Source organism: Synchiropus splendidus, chromosome 8 (assembly GCF_027744825.2).
Source record: "Synchiropus splendidus isolate RoL2022-P1 chromosome 8, RoL_Sspl_1.0, whole genome shotgun sequence".
NCBI lineage: Eukaryota > Metazoa > Chordata > Actinopteri > Syngnathiformes > Callionymidae > Synchiropus > Synchiropus splendidus.
Window position 1 is genome coordinate 24,751,803 of NC_071341.1, and position 22,854 is coordinate 24,774,656.

Here is a 22,854-nt window from a genome sequence, read left to right on the forward strand (position 1 = left end):
GCTCCTGCAGCCACGCACGCTCCATATGGCACAGTCCACCTTCTGAACTTCAGTCAGAGCAGAGAGCGGACGTGGACCAAGGCTCACGCACACCAGGAGCACCCTGGACTGGAGCTCCTCACGCTGGGAGCAGAGCGAGGGGTGTGAGAGTGGAACGCTGGGGCTCTCCTCTCTTTAAGGAAACCACAGCACTTCTGCAGACTCCTGTCTGAATCCTGGAAGACTCGGGCCAGTGTTGTGTACTTGAGGTCAGATCCAGAAACTCCTAACTCCTTCAAGGCTACATAGTCCAGTTGAGCCTGTTCCACTGAGGCGACCCGCATCTGTAGGACACAATTCCACTCTTTATCCCGGTGAATAGACTGGTTCCTCCTGGACTCTTCTCCTCTCTCTGACTCCACACCTCCGCCTCTTCCGACACCCCCCTGAACCCCAATTAAACAAAGTGGAGACGACAGCAGGGTGGAGGAGCACAACCTGCCAGGTGGAGATGGAGGAGGAGGGAGGAGGAGGGAGGAGGTGGAGGGAGGTGGAGGAAGGGAGAGGGAGAAGGTGGAGGGAGAGAGAGGGAGGAGGTGGAGGGAGAGAGAGGGAGGAGGTGGAGGGAGAGAGAGAGAGAAGGTGGAGGGAGAGAGAGGGAGGAGGAGGAAGGTGGAGGAAGGGAGAGGGAGGAGGAGGGAGGGAGGTGGAGGGAGGGAGAGGGAGGAGGTGGAGGGAGGTGGAGGAAGGGAGAGGGAGAAGGTGGAGGGAGAGAGAGGGAGCAGGAGGGAGGGAGAGGGAGGAGGTGGAGGAAGGTGGAGGAAGGGAGAGGGAGGAGGAGGGAGGGAGGTGGAGGAAGGGAGGTGGAGGGAGAGTGAGGGAGAAGGTGGAGGGAGAGAGAGGGAGGTGGAGGAAGGGAGAGGGAGAAGGTGGAGGTAGAGGAAGGAGGTGAAGGGAGGTGGAGAGGGAGGAGGAGGGAGGAGGTGGAGGAAGGGAGAAGGAGGTGGAGGGAGAGAGAGGGAGGGGTGAGGTAGAGGGAGGAGGAGGGAGGAGGTGGAGGGAGGGAGAGGGAGGTGGAGGAAGGGAGGTGGAGGAAGGGAGGGAGAGGGAGGAGGAGGAGGGATGACTGAGGTGCACGCAGCCTCCGTGGCTGCTGGACTGGAAGTTTGTCAGCGCTGACTCGTGCTCCGGGTCGCTGGGAGGACGGCGTGACCTCAGTCCACGGAGCCTTTTCAAAGGAACGTTGAGTCTGTGACGGGACGCGGCGGCCGCAGACGCGGGCGTGATCAGCTGTGTGAGGCGATGGAAGTCACGTGACTGCGTGAGGAAGGCGATGCGTGGAGCGCCTCCTCACACTCACGCCACCTAAAGCTCGGCCTCAGGCGGGGTGCGGAAGGTCGCGACCTCCGTGAGCCCGAGGAGGTTGTGCAGAGTTCACCACACGAGTCTGACCATATTTGGCTGCTGGCCTTCTTCAAGGCTTAGAGCTGAAATCTGAAATGATAGAGGGAAGCAGAAGAGAAAACAGCATGTGGAATGTTCATTGGTTGCAGCTGGGCATTGTTGGAGCAATATGGAGCTGGGCTTAACGCAGGAAGTGTGTGCGCCCTCTCCTCCTGAGTCCCACAGCGCTCTGACTCCATGTGGAAAGGTCTGCCTGAAAACATATGCGAGGAGGAGATGGAACCGCACCAGGCACAGTGGCGGCTGGGAGGGGCCTGGATGGACGTAGAGAAGGCGAGCGAGCCCAGGTGAGTACGCAGCCTGTGGACCTGAGGGCAGCTTTCCCATGTCCTGAGACTCTGACTTGGTGGCACCTGCTGGGGCCTGCGTCTTTGGCTGGTGGGACAGTGAGAGCTGTGTGTGGATCATCTCAGCCTCACGTGTCAAAGCGTCCCTCTGAGCTGAGACACCCACTCATGCCCTGAACTGACTCTCTGGCGCCATCCTCCACCTCTGGCCTGGCTGGGGCCCTGAAGTGATGCCGCTCACACAGGGGAACCAGTCAGGGGCCAGCTGAAACAAGCCTCACCGGACGCTCATTCACACACACATGAGGGTCCACAAGCTGGAGTGGAGATGGAGCTGCTTGGTTTTCAATAACAAAGAAGAATAATGATACAAGTAATGATGATCCAACAGGAAGATGAGGCTGATGATGAAGTCAGGAAAATGGAGCTGATGACGCCACCAACCAGGGACACAAGGCTTGTGACCTTCAGCCGAGAAGCAGCCGTGGAGCGGCACCTGAGAAACACCGTGACCCAGGTCCTCAGCCGGAGCCAGCAGCCAGTCCTGACTCACCCAGAGCCAGAGAGGAAGAGGGGAGGGAGGGAGAGACGGGGGCAAACAGAGGGCAACCTGCGTGATCCGGCCTGCGCACGAGAGGAGCAGACAGACACGCAGGCCGGCGAGAGCAGAGGGAGGAGGAGCGCCGCGCGGCCTTCTCACATGTCACTGACCCGCCGGTGACGACGGAGACCGGGGGGGGGGGAGGAGGGGGCGTTGGTGGTGACAGGCGGGACTCGTGGAAACAGGTGAGTCAAAGGTGCAGAGCCAGCAGGAGTCCAACAGTGTTGAGTCTCTTCGGTGCAACTGTGTGTTTCACAACGCTGGTCATCACAACTGTAACTCCACGACTGAAGGTCATCGGGTCATGAACACATGAACTTTTGCTTTCAGAAAAGTGAATGACATTCACTTCATTTGTTGAGGCAGAGTTCCTTCTAAGTTATTTATGCTTTTATATACAAATACTCTTGTCCTTGAGTTGTATGTTTCTTAGAGTTCAGGATTGACTTTATATCCCTGCATTTTGTTTTGAAATATAACTGTATTTGTTACTATCTGTTTATTGAGGTGTATTTTAAAAGACATCATACTCTGTAACTTGTACGATTGACAGGTTTCCCTTTTCCACATAACTCAGTATTGATGTCAGAATTTCTTCATCCTCTATTGAAAAATAATTCAGCGCAGTGTCATTTTATTATGTTACAGATGTTGAATTTATAACAATAGTGACGACAGCGCTCCATCTTCTTACGATCATAATGAAACTGATGTGACGATTATGATTCCTGGGGCAACATTAGCAGGAGCTTTGCTGCTGTCACTCAGAGCTTATTTCTTCCATGAAAAGAGATTTTTCTTCTTGTGGTTTCTGTCCTGCACATTATTTAAGTCTTAGATGAGAACGCTTTGCTTGACCAGTCCTTGTTACAGGGCTCTCATTCAAATACTCCACTGGAACTACCTTGTTCAATCATTTTAACATCTTCACACATTTGGTTGACAGAACGGATTTTCAGACTCATTTGGTGAGAAACTATTTGTGCTTCTTCCACTCAAGTAGGAGTCACAGCGGCCAAGCCATGAGGACGTTTGAGCGGCTGCGCACCAGCTCACGCGCCGCACGACTTCTCAGGCTCCATCTCCGCCAGAGTGACCAGGAAAGTCACTATTTTCCTTCACTTATTTCCATGCAGTGGAAGAGAGGGCAGCTGTCAAGGCAAGTTCTCGTTTTTTATTGAATCAATGTTACATTAACCTAACATAAATAAACATTTTTGTATGAACAAAAGGCACACAGTTCAAATAGAAAACAAAGAAGGTCTGTACAGTTCTGAGCCGCTCAAACGCCTCTCTGCGACAGAAGGCTCCGCGAGTGGCGGCGATTTTCAGGCTGTCGAACCAGACCATCGCTGTGGACTCCTCGTGTTGGAGCCAAGCGGCGGCTGTGGAGGCTCGCGGTGCCGTCCAGCCTGCTCCAGGAGGTCACCTCCCTCCACTGGCTCCACAGGAGGAGGAAACGCTTGGATCCAACAACACACAGACAGGCTGTGGGAAGGGTGACTAGACGTGTAGTGAAGCAACACTGCAGGCTTGGTGTGGGGAGAGTGTGTGGAGGCCTGTGACTGGCTGCCAGGTGAGAGGGACGCTGCTTCCTGCCGCAGCAACATGGGCCGGAGGTGACGGTCACGCTAGCTACAGAGTGGCTTTCTGCCTCGGTGTGGTCCGTCTACAGCCGCGTGGATGAGAGGAGGGTTGAGGCGCCTGGCCACACGACAGAGCAGCGGCCAGCTCCGCTCCGCAGTCCAGTTTGGCTGAATCCAGTTTGACAGCAGCAGCAGCAGCAGCAGCAGCAGCGCTCAGTAGTTGCCAACAACTTCACAATCTGATTCAGTGTAAGGTGACGTCAGCTGGCGCGTCGCAGCCCAACGCTGGGCCCGCTTCACATTAGGCAGTGGATGTGGAGGAGAGAGGAGCCGGGAGCGAGGCGGTCAGACGGCCACCGTGCTGGGCACCTCCTCGTACATGATGATGAAGTACGGGTAGCTCTGGTCGTCGTTGAAGATGACGTAGATCTGCGGGTCCAGCCAGTTGTCCACGCAGGAGTCGTACAGGTCACTGGAGGCGTCGCAGGGGTTGATGGGAGGAGGCCGCCGCATGGAGGGGTTGCCCACCGTGAACCTGCGCGCACACACACACGTGGACGTCGTCATCACCACCACATGCTGAGTCAGCACTTCACCCTCACACACGTGGATACTTGGATCAGTAATGACAGCAGCGTCTTCAAAAAGACTTCTTCAGAGAAACTACACTTCAATGAGCACAAACGCATCCCATCTCAAAGCAGGACACCCTCCGTAAATGTCACCATGTTTCACAGGAAGTCAAGGAATGTAACGTTCCAGAACCACTGTCCTTGGAAAGAGAAGAATGTGGCGTACAAACAGAGAAATGCTGGAGAGTCCCACTTTGCTGAGGATCCTAACCCCGATGTCTGGTTGCATAACCAGGGCTTCTGACAGCTGCCGGGCATCTGTGGGGCACGGGCTCAGCAGGTGTGGCAGCCCGGGTCCAGTCCTCTGCCTCACCATCAGCATGGTCTGTGCGTGCGTGCGTGCGTGCGTGCGTGCGTGCGTGCGTGCGTGCGTGCGTGCGTGCGTGCGTGCGTGCGTGCGTGCGTGCGTGCGTGCGTGCGTGCGTGCGTGCGTGCGGTCCGGGAAGGGAGCTGGCGCTGCAGCGCTGTCTTGCTGAAACATGCGCTGGCAGCAGGTGATTTCAGGTGGGGAGGGAGGAGTGGTCCCTGCCAGCCAGCAGGCGTGACTCAGGCTTGTCCCAGCAACATTTACAAGCGCAAGACAGATGCTTGGACAAAGCAGCCTCGGTTCAGAGGCTTGAAAAACCCGCTCCATTACTGCAGGTGAATCCACGAACCAAAGCAGCCATTCATTGTACTTCAGCAGAGAATGGCCCCTGGACACCAGTTCAGTCTGCCATTATTGAGCAGCTAAAAAAAGACTGCTCACAGTTTCATGGCTACACGACTGAAACGTAATGCTGATGCGGGCTGCACCAGAGGGCAGAATGTGAAAGGCGCGGTGGGTTGCAGGTCTCCCTCCAGCTCCTGCATCTCCATGTGGATTTCTAAGTACCTTTTGGTTCCTGGAGGGTCAGGCATGAGACACAGAGGAGCCGGAGTGTTGTGAAGAAGCTGCGCTGCAGACTGAAGCAGGGGTGGGCACACACACCCGGTCCTCCTCTGGGCCCGCGGCCTGGCTCGCGCCGAGGCTGGGGAATGGCGTGACCCAGTGGGAAGACCTCTGAATTGAGACTGAGGGAGGGATGGGTGGTTCACCACCAGCCGCTGTTTCAGCAGGAGAAGGCAGGCAGTCGTGTGTTCCAGGACACTTCAAGGTGCAGCGCTGCTATTTCACTGTCATGTTCGCACTCTGTGCATCAACACGCCATTCATTGTTTGTGCCGCCGTTTGTCCCTGTGCTTTTATTTTGTTACTTTCTGTAGTTTCCGTTTCCTGCCTTCCTGTCAGCTTGATGGCCACGCAAACTCCTCTTCAGCCGCTTCCTCAGTTTTGTTTTCTCTTCCTCGCTCCTCCATTCCCTAGTCTGCCCGCGTGTGAGCGTCTTACAGTCTCACTTTTCATTTATCCATTGCTGTAGTTTTTTCTGGTGTGAGTTTGAGTGTTCTCCTCCACGTGGCACTTTTAGTTAACTGGACCTCGCGAGCTAAACTCCCAGCGTGTTTGTCTTCTCCCCATTCTTACAGGCTTGATATTAATTCGCCTCTCCTTTGTTACAGATTCTTCAACCGGCCCTTCCTGTAGGGCCCGGTCGTGTTGTGGTTCCGTCTGTGTTTATATTAACCGTCTTTATCAAATATTCCTTAATTTAACCTTGTCTCCGTGCCGTCTGTACGCCTGCAACTACAGGCACCTGGGTCCATCCTCAGACAGCCTTGACCATTTCACTGTCACTCAGGCTTCATCTGGCTCCAGTTGGTCGTGTTGAACCACCATAGCCAGCAAACAACATTCACCAAACACAAGTAGGCCGTATTCTACTGGAAAGAACTGTTTGATCTCAGGAAAAAGGTGGCAAAAGAACAGGGCCGTGTGAAACCGAAGCACGAGTCCAGAGAACATGACCCACCTGCCAGTCAGCACTTTGGCCAGGAACATGCAGTGCACTCCTTTGGTCGAGCGCTTGGAGAAGTTGTGCGAGTAGACGGCCTTGCGGGCGAAGTAGGATCCCTGGCCAAACATGGTGGCGTGCTTGCCGCACACGCGCGGGTCGAAGTTGTGCTTGCAGATGCCCTCCACCACGTCGGCAGAGGTGCCGTGGAAGAGGTGGCGCTCACTCAGCAGCCGGTCCATCTCAGACATCCGCCGGGACATGTACTCCTTCTTCCTGCCGGCGCACATCAACCACAGTAGTCAATGACTGAGTCAAGGTCAGCACAGGTCAGAAATTTGGGATGATCTTCTTTCACAAGTTGGGATCTCAACCTGGTTTGCACTAAAACCACATAAGCACATTGGCTTTAATCCCCTTCTTGAGCCACACACACACACACACACACACACACACACACACAGCCTGTTTGATGTGAGCGGATCAATCAGGCATGTGGTGAGGCAAACGCCAGCGCGGCGCTGACCCCGGCATGACCCGGCGTGACCCTGCAGCTCGTGACCCAACACTGACTGACACCGCGCTCAGTGAGGCGTGCACACAGACTTCAGTGTCATCGAACACACAGCAGCAGCTGACGCCGGGCGCTGCAGCAGCAGCAGCAGCAGCTGTTGCTCTGGAGGAAGGGGAAGGCCAGCCTGACTCTCACAGACCAAGTCAGCTTCTCACACACATACTTCAGCATCGTCATTGTGAAACTCTTGCGGTAGCTGTGATCGCGTGTGTGTGTGTGTTTGCAGAACGTTATGTCCTCGCAGCAGAGCATCACACACACAGTTCTCACGCTGCTGTCTCCTCCTCTAAAGCCGTACACAGATGCTCTCGTGTGGTCCGGCAGTGAAACGACATGTACAGTCGTACATGGATGAATCCTATAAACTTCATTTCACTTCTCAAACATCACTGTGCTTGTCTGCCATATGATATATTTCACTGAAATTGCTGATTCCAACAACCAATGATTTATAAAGGGAAATCTTGGAAAATGATCAGGGGTGCCCAAACTGTTGCATACGACTGTAACTGACATGCCAGTGTCGCCCCTTCAGCAGGCGCTCCACCCTCTCACACTGGAATACAGCTCGGCGGCTCCTGGCTCACCTCTTGTACTTCTCCCACAGGAAGGGGTTTTGCACGCGCAGGATCTTGATGATCCTGAACTTGGTCTCTGACACGGTTTTGTGGAACAGACTGTAGACGGTCCTGTAGCTGCGGTCCTCGCGAGACACTGGCACCTGGAGGAAGTCCTGGCTCATCGTCATGGGCAACCACGTCTCAGGAAAAAGGTTCGGGGGGTTGGTGGTCGCGGGCAAGAGCGGCTGCGACGCGGAGAGGTCCGTTGAGGAGGAAGAGGATGAGGAGGAGAGGGACGATAAAGACAGGCCACCCAGCGTCCTGGAAGCGAGGACACAACACTGTCAAATTATAAAATCACACAACCTTCTGAATACCAGTTTGGTGCACAGTGCACTTCAAATCAAACTCCACACCAACATCAGAATCACATGCAACCAAAAATATGAGCCCTGAAAATGACAATACAAAGCAATTGAAGTCGATTTTGTGTAACATAGGAAAAGAGCCTCAAAAAAGATCCAGGTCTTTTAGTGACTGTAAAAAAGACCCACGTCATCAGCAAGAATACACACAAAAGCTAGATGGAGACTGAACAGGAATTTCATTTCAATGGTGCTGTATACTCAGACTTTGAGTCACACCAAGAGCAACTCATCTCTTCCCTGCATGTAGTTTCACAGGAGGAAAATAAACACGCAGAAGTGCAGCCTCACGAGCTGACTACGGAGATGCAGTAAACATTTTACACTGAAGGTATGTCTGTCACATCCTGACAATATTAAACATGACGTTCCGTCTGACCGCAGCGGTGGGACGTCATATCTGTTTCCATGGAAACAGAAGGGAAGACGAGCTCAAGCATGTCTTGGAACCTGATGAGTTCCACAACTTGCCCAACAGATCAGCCAATCCAGAACCAGTGGAATATTTGAACTTTTCTAACTTTGACTCTTCCAACCTGAATCATATGAGAACAGATTCCACTTGTGTTTTGGATGAGGAGAGCATGTCCACTCAATACGCATCAAATCTGCCCCACTGAACTAAGATCAAGTTGCTTGACCAAAGCATCTTCTGTGATGTGAGTCAACACTAGTAGCGAGTGAACATGCCAGAGCTGGTGGCTTGAGTCCGTCTGTGTTGTCAGGGGAGCGTCATCTGTGTGACGCTGAGTGCAACTGACAGATTTTCTCCTCCTCTCTGTTCTCCCGCTCTCTTATCTAATCTGTCGGGTCTCGCACTCCCCATGCAATCGATGTCTTTACTCGCCGTCTGTCTTGAGAGATGACGGATAGAAGGCTGGTGAAGACAAGTGAAAAATGAAAAAGGTCTGATAAGAAGTGACTGATGGAGTTCGGGTGACAAGGACAAAGTCTGGAAAAAGATGGTGGCCAAAAGGAAAAAGTCATCAGATAAGCGGAGCAACTAACCTCCACCTCCAACGCTCGCACCATCACTGTGACACTAGAGAGCATGATTTAAAAGGCGCTGCCTGCGCCCACCTCCTCTCACTCTCCATCCGACTGGCCCCTCCCTCCCCTGCTCTCTTCTCTCTTCCCATCAGTGTCAGTCCTTGAACAAACAGTGCGTGTTCTGGGACTGGTTTTGTGCGGGACACTCAATTGCTGGAGCAGCCAGCTCTGCCAGGAAAGTGGTGCAAACCTGGGCGAGATGACACTTGTTTCTAATCTGGTTGCTCTTGTTTTTATTCCAGAGGGGAACAGAGGAAAGTCATTAGACTCTTCAGAGGAACAAAATCATGCACTCAAACTGAAACGGCAAGTTTGAGGTCATCGCTTTTCAGATCTGTTCTAGTTGCTCCTCATCACATTTGCCTGGTGCAGGTCCACTTTGTTCAGGACAGAACGGAGACTTCACATTAAAATAAAAACAACCTTGAGATGAACAGAGTGCTGATCGGGCTGCTAATGTGCCTCAGTCACGGGGCGGATTAAAGGCCAGTGTGGCTTTTGGGTGTTGACTGTGACATTATCATTGTGTTCTGGCCTCTATGTGGCTGCCTGAGAAGAACAGGGACAAAACACAGGGACAGTGTTGCTCACATTCAAGTGGGACATGTGCTACTCTGTCCTTGTGCACAAGCGCTCATGTCCGTTTGGTAAAAACAACTTTGTCCTGGAGTCAATGCAGCATGGCAAGTACAAACAGAGAGTGAAAAAGGAGTAGCATAATGGGGGTTGCACAGGGGAGAGACTTCAACGTCGACATGCTCTACCTTCTGGCTGAGCACATACGGTTCCTGCTCTACTTTTGAAGCCCTGATTTAGAACTGGCTGCTCAGAGCGTCCTTCACTTCACAAAATAAGAGCACATATCCCAAAGCGCAGCAGAAGATGAAAGCTAGACCGACTCTTCCACTCACTGAAGGTGCGGCGTCAGCATCACCGACGACATAAACATGGGCCGTTTCTTGATCTGCCGCCGGAAGCCGAAAACGGCGTTCTGCTGGAAGCCTTCCCGGATGTTGAGGATGTATTGGTTCTGGAGCGTAATGAATCGCACCTCCTTCAGACCCCGGGCGCTGGCCTCCTCGATCAGCTTGACCACAGGCTGGGGACAAACACTCAGGTGAATTAGTGAGTGGACTGGACAAATACCAGGAAGACTTTGCCAGGACATTCGGCTCAGTCAACCACAGATCTGTTGGAGGAGCATCACATCTTGTACACAGCAGAATATAAGAACAATGCACAGGAATAAAGGCCACATATTGGGGCACTTAAATAAGACGCAGCTATTCATGGTTAAGAAAGAAAAGAAATGAAAAGAAATAAAGTAACGGTGAATGTGAGAATTGCTGTCAATGGACCCGGGCAAAAAGGATAGCCTGTTAGGAAACTGGGAAAAGTACTTGAGTGGGGTCAGGAAGGAAGCACAACAGCATCACATGTGCTGCTCACCCCTGCCACTAAACACAGAGCCCCATATCTGTGGAGATTTGGAGGTCACATGACCCAAGCCTCCATTGACTCCTCAAAGCAGCCTGATAATCCATCATTCCGGCAATGTGTCAAAGTTCCGCCAGACAAGGTGGCTCACCTCCGAGTATTCCCTCCAGCCAAAGTTGTCTCTGCAGTAGTACTTCCACATAGTGTGACAGCTGGGGGCGGGGTTAGGGCTGCTCGTGGCCTGAGGGCTGGGGGGCGTGGTCAGTCGTCGTATGTTGTCAAAATCCATGTCGCAGACTCGCATCGCTCCGAAGTCCAGGGTAAAAACCCTGCCCCTAAGAAGAAAAAAACACAGGACAAACAAGGCGTTAGACCAGAGTAATCTGATTAAACAACACTTACTTACATCATCACATGACTCCGCCGGTGGACAGTTCAACCACTCACTACTACTGATCGCTTACATTTAAGAAACAGACCAAACACAGACATGCGGCCAAACAAAGAAAAATGGTTGCTTCTGTGGCATAAAGCATTTTTACCAAAAGCGAAGTGAATTGAATTGATGTCTAGAGACCCGAAATTCAGTTAATTTCAGCACTTACCCTTGCTTTGGCATGCAATGCTTTCCCTCGACCCCCAGCATCTCTTTTACTTTCATCATTTTACTCTTAATTTAGCTCAAGTGCTTTCAAATAAGGGCAATTGTTGTTGGTAATGATAGCCAGCACAACCATTAACTGCTCATGCTTTGCTTTTTATGAGAAAATAAATTAATATTGTGTCGTAAACAAAGCTGTGACTGCCCCACAACAGTCGAAACAGACCGCGAAATAATCCAAAGAAGCCGCTACATGGCATGTCATCTCTTTACTTGAACTGGTGTGACCTCAGTATTGGTGTTACCGCTACATATACAGTCCCTGCTCACTCCTAAATATAGATGAATGCATGGTGGAGCAGCACTGTCTGAGCTAGAGTACGTCACCTCCCTTAACCCCACCATGATTCAAAAACAACATGCGTCAAAACCTACTCATGCGTTGGCTCTCGTGTGCTGTCTGCCTCCGCCTGCCTGTCTGTCTGTCTGTCTGTCTGTCTGTGGCATAGCGTGCCAGTATATGATGCCCGCACTTATGGGAGGAGTGTTATGTCTGACCCAGAAAGCTTTTGCTTGAGGCAATATGGAGGACTAATGCTGAGAGACTGGCACGCACGCACGCACGCACACACCAAAGCCTCGACTAAACTAAATAGTCACAAAATACTCTGCATGGCAGGGTTAATGGGCTCATTGATTCCCCGCCAGGAACCCAGTCAGATGTAGCGTTGATTATCTGGAGGGGTGTGAAAAGAACGGCAGGAATAGCGGCCTAAAAACATGTCTGTCCCCAAATGGAGTCATGAGAGTCTTTCAGCCAAAATCCTGAGTGTGAGAGCAAAAAGTCAAAAATGAAACATCAATAAGACCTTGTGGAGAACAATGACTGGCTTTCCCCTCACATGGACTCAGGGAGATGACGCTGCAGTGGAAGCTCACTCAGATATAGCGCTCACTCAGATATAAATACCGTTTATTGAAACACGCACGGGGTCAGTGCTTCTGCTAAATCATAGTGTGACTGCATCTCCGCCAGAGGAAGTGAAAGAGGGATTTATTTAATGAACATGTGCAGAAACAAAACTGCAAGTGTGTCAATGATTATCGCTGGGCAAGATTACCAGAAGAACAGCCGACTCATATCACACAGATTTCCTCATTCCTCACTTCAGGCCTTTCCAGAAAACAAGGCACTGAATACTCAAACCTTGTTACCGCTGGACAAACAGTGTGTCCCTTCTAAATTCCCCTCACCAGCAACCAGCGCTCCTCAACACCACCACAGTGTATCACCAAACAGGAAGACTGGGTTAAGCAATTTTCAAAATTTGTGGTGGAAGAGGCTGCTGAAGACTCTGACGAGGGGAAACATCAGAAAAGAGAACTGTGAGTCATCGTAGTCATGTCGAAGCAGAAAAATCAACTGCAAGGAATCCACACGCAGTGGACACTGACCTGTCGGACGAGACCATGGTGAGTTCTGAAGAGAAGTCGGCGGAGTCACGGAGGACAGAGACGGTTTGGAGAAGTGTATTCAATCCCAAGAGGAAGAAGGAGAATATGGCGACAATAGGGGTTTAAAGTCAACCACAGGAAATGGCCAAGAGTCGCAAAAAAAACAAAGGGCAATGACAAAATAAAGGCAGACATAAAAGGAAAACCAAACGTTTAAGGTTCAGTGTGAATGCAATGCTTCGGCCAGCAGAACCAATGAGAAACAAGTCAAGAAGAAGATGAATGAAGAAGGCAGAGTCGCCATCACGCGAGCCAAGAACACGACCATCTACTAGGGCCAGAAGGCATGGGAGCTGGTGATCGCAGGCTCTCCATAGAGAAACTAACCAAGGACAAGGTGGGATACAGAGAGCATAGCAGGGTCACTCCATTCAACCACGACGACCACAACAGGTCTGCAAAGACAGAAAGGAGCAAGTGGCAGTGAGAAAGAACTTCATGGAAACAGTGAATGCCAAGGCCACATTCTCTTCCCGGCAAAGGTGAGAGTTGAGTTCCAAGATGGCAAAGTGGGGATTTAGTAGAAGACAGAAGCAGCTCATCGGGCCCACCGCCACATTAGCAACAAGAGAGGACTTCTGGAGACTAAGATCAGAAACCTTCTGAAGACGATAAGTAACGGACAAAGGACTGTCCTTTCCGATCCTTCAGACCATGTTGAGATGAAAAAGAGTTGGTGTTGTACATTTGACACTTCTACTATAAACTTCCACGACTACATCTACCACTAATAATAATAGCAATAACCAGCGCTGGTAAAGTCGTAATACACTCTGGATCCGTCATGTTTGGCTGCACTACCGATGGAGCGCCTCAGTTGAGTTGTTATGTTTGTGCTCTCGAAGAAAAGCGAACCCACCTGCACTGCCCAAACCCAGTGTGAGGGGGTTGAGATGGCATCCCTGTGAGTCACTTGTGATACACACACATCCTGAGCTCACGAGGAGGAAGTTCGCCCATTTACAGTCAGAGTCCTTATTGCAGTCCATGTCTTCAGGAGTTGAACACATGCCGTTATTACTTCCTCCCTACCTAGTTCCCTCTTTCCCTCCCTCTGTCCCCACCACCCTCGTCTTTCAGTCTGGTTTGTACTGTTCTAAAAATAAAATTCCACCAGTTAAATGAAGTGAACTCAGATTTGGACCCATCCCTAGATTTGCCAACTTGCTCACGCGTTTTCAGAAAGAGCCTACGCAAGTGACCACACTTCAGCCACTTTCAACAACAGAAATATTTTTAGGGTTGGACTGTTAGAGAGGATGTCACCGTGATACCACTAAAAATAAAAACAGGCCTGCTTGCAGATCTCAACTTGCAGTGGATGGATCCCGAATACGTGGCACCATAATAAATATAATATCCTGCTGCAGTCAAGAGACATGCGCATGTTCAGCACATCATTTTCCAGGACGCACAAATCTAGGGAAAACACTCGTACAGTCAAAACCACTCCTAATCCACGCCGTGCCTCAGTCCACTCTCATCTTCCGACTTTCTCACGGGTGCACACCGAGGTACCTGCATACCGGCATCAGTCATGCTATTGTGAACGTCGCACACACACACACACACACACACACACAGAGTCATGTACACACACGCAACCAACACCCAGTCATGCCTCGATAAGGCAGTCAACCAAAACTGCTGACGAAGACTTCTCTCACACAAGCGTCCTGATGTCACAGGTTCGTCTCATTTCCTCCTGTTATTCCAGTTATCTATTTACATTTTTGGACAGCTGACACACATGACCGTGCACGCCAGTAAATTACGTACGCCAGTGAGTTCAGGAATGTTCTTTTCCGACATGTCCTGCTCTTCTACCTGTTCATTAGTCACACAGTACACAGTGTCTTCTTCTTCTTTGGTCTGTACTGTGCAAATTTAGCACCATCAGAGTGTGACACAGAGTCCAAACCACAGGCAGAACAGGTTTAAAAAAAAAGAATATTAACCAATTTAACCATTAACCAATGATGTCCTTCATTTCCCATGTCTTAAAATGTGACTGTCGTGCTTGACTAGTATGCACAAAGACATTTGCACTGGCAGGAATAGTTCATCTAAAACATCTAAAACAAAGGAAAAAAAACAATTCTAAGCAGAAAGAGCACGACAGGGCAGCATACATCTTCCACTGTCAGAATAGAGGTTTTTCATTCAACAATGTAACACTTGATTTCTGCTGGAAATGCTTCTAATCTATAATCTAGTTCTACAGCTGTCCTGGAAGAAAAGAAAAGAAAGCAAGTCTTGTGAAATGAACACATGTGTTGTCAACATACCAGAGACAGCCCACGGGCTGAAGCACAACAGAGAAATGAAACGGTGTCAAAGAACAAGGAGAACGTTGCAATGACTTCACAAAAGACACAGTGAGAAGTTCATAAAAATGCAACTGATGCGCAGCACAGTGACATGAACGCTGATTCCACGCAACGCTACTAGACAACGGACAGCAGCATAGTAGACACCCAAAAACATCCCATAGGGTTAACATGTAATTAGGCACATTATAAACAGGCGCCTTGGTGTCAGGTCGCTCTGCCCTTGGAGCTCAGTGACTGTCAGTTAATGGCAAGCCTTTTATCACCAGCCTAACAAAAGACTCATATCTCCACGTCTCTCCTACAGTACACTTGCGCGCACACACACTGCCATGGTTACATACATTTTTCAAAATGTACTTCAAACCCTAAAACCGCATTACCTAGGTTATAGAAAATGCTCTCATTACCATGGATTTCCTGTGTTTTTTTAATGGTAAATAACAAAATCTCCTCATTCAATTCCACCCCAACAGTGAGTCTAATCTGTTCACAAACGTATGCAGCAGTGAGGGTTGTATCGCACACAACTTTTAGAAGCGATGACTGCGACATTCCTCTCCTACTGCTGAGTTCAGGAGTGGACAGATTAGCCAGGCTTCCATTCCTGCACATCATATGCATGGGATTAAGCTGCGCCACGGACATGAGAATGCGGCTGGAAATGCACACTTGCAAGTATTGACACACATTATTCACCGAGTTTCCCCCTTTGTTTCCAAGCGGGGCAGCTTTTCACTCATCTCCTGCCGCTCGCACTGCTATTGATGTAGTCTGAGGGAGCGACAGTGATATCGTCGCATGAAAAGACAGGCACGAAAAGAACACCTCCTAAAACACGCCCGTCTGAAAAACAAAGCTGCACTACGTGACGGCACAGAGAGCTGAATAACCAGAAGGGCGTCAGCACTGTGCTTTGACATCAGCGCTCAGCCTAAAGGTTCTTTGCTGGTGTGCCGCTGAACAATACCCACTATTGAGCGGTCGGCCTCGTACTCCGGCCCACGCTGACCTGCTGACGGTGAAGTCCAGCTGAGTCCAAATAACCAACTCCATCTGGGTGAGGTTTAGAAGTGGCCAATGTTTACATACTGCACGCTCAATGGAGTAAACTCGATAAGGTGGCAGGTCACACGTTTACATAACGATGGCATCAGCACAAAGCCACAGTTGATCAGTCCCTAAATCAGACCACATTATTCAAACCTATTACTGCAGAAAGCCATGTAAGTTTTGGAATTATCTGTAATAATTATAATCTCAAGTCAGGCGGATGATCGAGTCCATTTGTGGGTACATTGGGGTTAAAAAAAGGCTCATTTGGGTTGACATCACCAGACGTACTCCATGTACGAGCAGTGGTGTGTGCACTTAGCATAGGCCTTCACTTGCAGTCGACACCTCCGACAGATACTAATCTCTACACGCACTGCGTTTCAACTGTGTGCTTGAACTGTGCTCCCTCTCAAATAAACAGAGAAGAGTCCAATGCCATGAGATTTCATAAAGCTAGCATGAACGTCACGCGGCAACAAAAAAAAAAAAAAAAAACAATGCTACAACGCGTCGCAAGGGTCCTACATAAGCGACACACAGCCGGCCGGCAAGTGTCACTATTGATAGGACAAACGCATTAGCCTGCTGCAAGACCCCACAGGATGGTGCCGTTTCTCATGAAAAAGCGTGAATGCAGCGGCAGAGTACTCTCTTCAGAAAGAGTCCAAAAGAACACTGAAGATTTATGATTACACACAAACCGTGAAATATACAGTACAGCTGTTCTCACTCTACTGACAGTTCAGTTGAACCAGACGCACTCAAGAGATCACAGCGCCACCCCTCGCCATGGAGGTGAATTGCATTGCTTGTAAATCAGACCTGCGGAAAGTTCCTGTACTATTCTGGCCATTCTCTGCATGAAATGTTGTCTGCGAGTGTACAGAACTCACACTGTGGAGGATATATTTCACTTTTTTGGTCTTAAGATAGCTGCAGTGTCGTCAATAAATTCAGATTTTCTTAAGCGACACAGACATCGTGAAGTATCATGGATTACACTTTTTGCTATATACCGATAATCGTACAAACATGTGACATTGTTATTGTGACCGAAAATATCGTGATAGCATTATATCGCCAGGGACTTGGTGACACAGAGCCCTAGAGAATAGGAATAATCTAAGCTATTTATATCAATACCACGACAAGGTTCTCACCACGGGGTCAAGAGGCACAGCTAACCAAACCAAGTGTTAAGGAGGACCGACGACAAGGTGGCAGTGTCGTGAAGTCACACTTGACGACACATCAACAAGGCTCACAGAAAACACAGCTGACGCCAGGAGAAACAATAACCTGGCATCAAGACAAAACCTGCCATCAGACATCTGGTCCGTTTGCGTTCCACAGATATCAATACCTATTGGACTCCAGCAGAAAATATTTCTGCTGCCCTTGACATGAGAGCATGCAACTGTTCAAAAGACATTCATTTTTCAGGGGAACTTCAGAGTTTGAAAAGAGGTTCAAAGTGACTCCTACCTCAAACTATGAACATCAAAGTAAACCATCAAAGTTTACAAACAAAGCTCTAGAAGTTGTGTGTGTTCCAGTCGCTTGCCACCTCAATCTCATATCTTTGTCCTTCTTGTATGAATGCGCTTTGTTTGGTATTTATCACACTTCCGGCTGTTGTTTACCATCAGCCACATTTATATTACAACACCTCTGAGTTGCCTGTGAGTTCTTCGACAACAATGTTCACCAGCTAATGGAAACAATAACATGAATTATCTAATTTTTTAGTTAGAGCATTGCCAGACATTTCCACCACCCCCCCCCCAAAAAAAAATAGTACAGTCACACATTACTGATCACATGACAGCCACTCTTTAACCCCTCTCATCAGACAGGAACTGCTGAGGTCAGCAAGGATCGAGTTCCGATCCCATGAGCCGATCCAAAGTCTGAAACTCACATCACGCTAGAACCATGACACAAACTTATAAAAGTAACTTGGTGAAAGCTGCATTTTGGAGAAATGTTTTTTTTTACATAGAAGAGTTGGAGTTACTTGGGTAATGTCATTTTGAATCAACATGACACATCACCAAGATTTGTGGAGCGAAAAACACCTTGGTGTGCTATGCAGCCATCATCTAACACATCTAACACAGCACAGATATATATAAAACAAAGTGTCGTCATTAGTAAAGATGACACACACAACTCGACATATTTGTGCATAACAGAGGAAGGATCATAAAATCTAGACATTTTGAAAAAAGAAAAAGAAAAAGTCTAATTGTGTGAGAGCGGGCGCCTGCAGTTTCACATATGCTGTGAGTGTGATTGCTCCTTCATGTCACCCCATGAGGACACGCCAAGAGCTTGCATGTGTGTACAAATGTGGGTGTGTGTGAGAGAGAGTGAAAGAGAGGTTTATCTCTGTCTGCTAAACAGTGTGCGTGTGAGTGCTGCAAGCCACTGAGCCTCTCTGCTGACGCGTGTCAGCATCTGCGTGCAGGGCAGTGTGCGTGTGGGCGTGTGTTTGTGTGGACGCCATTGTGTGCATGTCTATGACTGGGGGAGGGAAACTGCCAAGTGCGTCTGTGTCAGTGACCGCACAAGGCAACCGGGGGTCATGGAAGTTCACAGCGCTCTGCAACAGTGGAGTAAAGTCTGCTTTGGAAAGAGTTTCAGCCAATGGGACGGCTTGTTTGGAAGAAGGGACAATACAGGAAACTGGATATCAGGGTCAGGACATGCAGGGGCATTATCTTCACGAGGGGACGAGGAAGAGAATGACTTTTTGTTATGTAGCACCGCTACTGTCCCAGACATCTGGGTGCAGCGGAGCCTGTCACCTCATGGACACGACAGGTGTGGACTAAGTGGTTTGAATTTGAAACTAAAGAGGAGGAACCCTCACCTGAGGTCTACTGTTTCCAACATGCTGAACCAGATGTAGCCAATCATTCGCAAGGAAGCGATCAGTTTACCACCATTGTTGTGCCTCCCCTATCCACTCACCACATGTAAATACATCACAGCATTCTGGTCCCGGCCTCAAAACTACGGCTTCAAAAGGCATCTGCCTTCTGATGGGGTGGATAAAAAAAAAGCACTTACTGGTACTTGAGCCTGACTTGCTCATTGTCTGGGTTGCAGTACAGTCTCTCCAACTGCTCCTGGGACTCGTCACCGACGCTCTGCCACTTCTGGCTACTGCTCCTCCGGATCTGCCAGTGGTACGGCAGAACCGTGTGGTGGTGGGCGCAGTCGTTGCCATAAACACACCGTCCTTGGAGGAAATCCACACAGATGTCTACAGAGTCCGCCTGATGCGTGTGATACTGCAGTTGGGTGAGCAGCTCAAACACCAAGTCCAAGGAAGCCTCCTCGCTTTTGTCCTGAAATAGCACTCTTTTGTTGGGCTGTGGCACTGGGGAACTTGTGCAGTCTGTCTCTGGCAGGCTTTTCGCCCCAGGGCTTAAAAGGTCATTGCTTTTGATGGTGCCCTCCTGCTGAGGAGGCTGCTGTGCAACTAGGGGAGGCACATCCCTGCTGGCAGACACTATTGTCATTGTATTCCCAGCCGCCCCGAGGCTGGGTTTCACCTGAAAGCAGCGGTCGTCGGGTGAAGGACTGGCGATCTTGGGTGGCTTCCCTCTCCTCTCTGTCTCCTCGAGCTCCGCAGTAGTATCAGTTAACTCCACATCTCCGTCCCGAGCCATCATCCCCGGTACTCCGGGCCCCGGCTTAGCATTGTCCACAGAGTCCTTCAGACATACTTTAGTGATACAGTTTTGTTTCACCACAGCAGCTGTGCACAGGTTTCCTGGAGTCCTTCCTGCCTGGTTCCGGGGAACAAACACTCCATCCCCAGAAACCACAGCAACCGTGCTCAGCAATGTGGTTAGGATAGGATCCCCCAGGGAGCGGTGGATATACTTGGTGTCCAATTTAATGGGCTTCTTTTTGAAGTAGGGTTTCACCAGAGGTATTTTGTCCTGTAGTCCCACGATTTGCTGTTCGTGGAAATCTTCCGTTTCCGTGTCCATACTCAGGCCGACATCCAGGGAAATCCCACTCGGCACACAGGCGGGGGACTTCTGCAGGATGTGCAAACTTTTATCCATGGCTCTCTCCAAACCTGCCTGCGAGAAAGGAAGAGAGAGGACAGAGAGAGACGCAGTCATCGAGTGTAATACCTGCCGATCACCACCTTCAAACGTGCAGTCACCCTGTTGCATAAAGCAATGATTCACGCGCTGCTTTAGGCGCATCATTAGGCAATCCAAGCGACTGGAAACAGGTCTTCTCTTCCCTGTCAAGAGAGACCCACGCCCTCTGTGTGTTGAAACGAAACCTGCTCCCGGGCTGCGTCAAACCCTGGAGTGGGACCCAGATCAGCCTCATCACAGCTCGGGGATCGATTATTATGCACCACCACTCAGTCCAAAGGTAGCGACATGACACCAAATGAGCGCTGACTCGGACGGAAGCGCTGAATTCGTGATGATGAGCAGGAGAGGCGGAGGAAAAGAGCCTCTCGCTCCCGGAACCAGCTCTTTCGATCACGGAGTCTGATACGCTTCCGCCGCCGCCGTCTGTGCGCCGCTCACACGCCGCTGCCCGAGCAAGTTTGCACGTAGGCTCCCGTCTCACACGCACGCGCACACACACACACGCGCACACACACAACGCAGCGAAGAGCAGGGAACGCGACATCAAGCACCGGCAGCGACGGCGAAACAACACGCCGCCCTGCGCGAGCCCCCCACCATCTGTCTACCGCTGAAAACAGAGCCCGTCTCCTACCGCGCCATGTGGAGGCCGGCATACCTGCGCCACAAAGTCCGCCTCTCTCGACACTCGGCTGGCTGAAATCCGGGGAGAACATCGGCCAAGCACCAGGAAGCAACGAACACGAAGCAGAAACCCGCTTAGCTCGGCGCTGTCTCTCCGCCCTTCCGCTCACTCATGGTCCCAGCAGTCGCGAGCTCACGTCCCAGTGTCCCTCGGTATTGCACGGTCGGACCGGACCACTCGGCAGCGCGCGGGACACCGGCGTGTGGTGAGCTCCGCAGCGGTGAGACGCAATGCCTGGCAGCCGGCACCGAGCCGCCTGGCTCCGCCTCGAGACCTCCCGAGAGGCGGGGCTTCTGCCGCGCACGCAGGACCGAGAGAGAGGGAGGGAGAGAGAGAGAGGAGGGAGAGAGGGAGATGGGGAGAGAGAGGGGGGAGAGAGAGAGACAGAGAGAGAGAGGGAGAGAGAGAGAGAGGAGGGAGAGAGGGAGGGAGAGAGAGGGGGGAGCGAGAGAGGGAGGAGGTGGAGGGAGAGAGAGGGGGAGAGACAGAGAGAGGGAGGGAGAGACAAAGAGGGAGAGGGAGGGAGAACGAGAGAGAGAGGGAGAGAGAAAGCGAGGGAAGGGAGTCTGGAGGGGTCACGGGAACCTGCCGAAATCCCAGAAAGGAAAGCGAAAACCAGCCTTTCTGACTGCAGCTTCAAGCGCAATGGAAGCAAGTTCAGAACTCCCATTGTCTAGTTGAATCTGAAAGCAGGAACATGAAAGCATCAGTCACATCTCATTGAGGTGAACCGGGACAGACGATGCGTGTTACCTAGGACGGCTTCCAGAGCTCATTCAACTCAGGCTTCTTGATGCTCCTCTCCACTTCGGACAGCCGCGCCTCACTCTTTGTAGCATTAAACGCATGTGAACATCAAGTAAATGCATCTCAGTCTCTCATGAATCCAAAGACATAACTTTTGTTTCAAAGCACCACACGGATACGAAAGCTACAGTGCACTTCTCAAAAGGTGTTGTAAAAGTGCAGCTTTGAAGTGTCTCGTTCTCAAGTCATGTGGGTGATGTTGCCCTTCTGACTTTAATGTCCCGAGCCCTTTGTTTTCTGCCTGCGCAAGGATCCAGAAAGGAGCCGAGCTGAGAGGAAAGGCACTTGGTCAGTGAGGCTGCCGGCGTGGAGTGGCCAGAATGATGGACGGCGAGGGTCTCGAGAGGCTCAGACAGCAGCCCACGTCCAGGCGTCCGCTCTGCTGAGGTTGTGGGGAGACCCTGGAGCACGCTACAGACACTGTGTCTCAGATGACCTGGAAATGCCTGTGTATTTCCCCAGGAGACCTGGAGGAGGTTTATGGCTACTCTATGGCACTTTAAGTAGGTATGTGAACTGCACAGTGCGTCTCCGCTCAGTTTGTCTCCAAATGATAGAAGAATATTGAGCTGAAAAACTCACTGCTATTGTTGAGGATCTACGCCTGAATCCAGTCAGGTTTTCTGTTCTACACACCGGGCAGTTTTGTTAATCCAACATTAAAATCCACTTCATAATCAACACAAGTGTCGACTTTGTTCCGCCAACGTCACAAAGTGCTCGTGTTTATCTACTCCGGTGTCGACTCTGTTCTTTGGGATGGACTTTACACATTCATTTCCAGACACTTTTATCTGAACTGACTTAGATCGGAGCCTCGATCCATCGGTGTTCCAACTCAGAATAGCAAAAGTTCTAAGCCTCCAGCTTCGCAAAAGTCTCCCACTGACAAGATGGAGCATTCAGCCATCCACGCGGTCACAGCATCTGTGAGCGTTTCTTTTCAGTTTCCAATATTCCAAGTTCTTCAGAAACTGCACCATTCAAACCCACAAATTCTAACTGTGATATCAAATGTGAGGCGCTGAAAACAGCCACTTTCGGAGGCCTCTGTCACATTTGGCCAGGCGGTGTTATATTTACTTGTCAGTGGTCTTCAGACGGCCGCGCCCCGGACTCCCACCCAGCCTGGGTCTGTGTCCGACCCAGTGGTTTCACAGTGTCATCTAAAGAGTCCAGATCCCAAACGGCACCCGAGGGCAAACTTGGTTGCTATGGAACCACTACTCCAGATCGCAGAGGTTCAAGGATATTATGTAACA

At 50.5% G+C, this 22,854-nt stretch overlaps 1 protein-coding gene across 4 annotated transcripts; it reads right to left on the reverse strand.

Annotated features, from left to right (window-relative positions):
* Positions 1-3,485: 3,485 nt before the first annotated feature.
* Positions 3,486-21,735, reverse strand: tiparp (TCDD-inducible poly(ADP-ribose) polymerase). Of its 4 annotated transcripts, none has more exons than XM_053872701.1 (7): positions 21,539-21,735; positions 19,043-20,070; positions 10,617-10,800; positions 9,940-10,127; positions 7,581-7,874; positions 6,438-6,695; positions 3,486-4,452 (listed from the first exon to the last, which is right to left on the reverse strand). In XM_053872701.1, the coding sequence occupies exons 2-7, from the start codon at positions 20,050-20,052 to the stop codon at positions 4,263-4,265; spliced, it is 2,124 nt and encodes a 707-aa protein (XP_053728676.1). In that variant the 5' UTR covers positions 20,053-20,070; positions 21,539-21,735; the 3' UTR covers positions 3,486-4,262. The 4 variants fall into 4 exon arrangements, with proteins under 4 accessions (XP_053728676.1, XP_053728674.1, XP_053728673.1 ...); XM_053872699.1 differs by lacking the exon at positions 21,539-21,735 and adding an exon at positions 20,735-21,087; XM_053872698.1 differs by lacking the exon at positions 21,539-21,735 and adding an exon at positions 20,759-21,086.
* Positions 21,736-22,854: the final 1,119 nt, after the last annotated feature.

What these genes read in the sequence shown, in the direction of transcription:
- tiparp (XM_053872697.1), bottom strand. Translation starts at nt 20,202, where the DNA reads ATGATGCGCCTAAAGCAGCGCGTGAATCATTGCTTTATGCAACAGGGT. An exon ending in CTGTGGGAGAAGTACAAGAG is followed by an intron (nt 6,696 to 7,580) that starts GTGAGCCAGGAG and finishes GTGCGCCGGCAG; the next exon opens with GAAGAAGGAGTACATGTCCC. An exon ending in GCCAAAGTGCTGACTGGCAG is followed by an intron (nt 4,453 to 6,437) that starts GTGGGTCATGTT and finishes GTGTGCGCGCAG; the next exon opens with GTTCACGGTGGGCAACCCCT.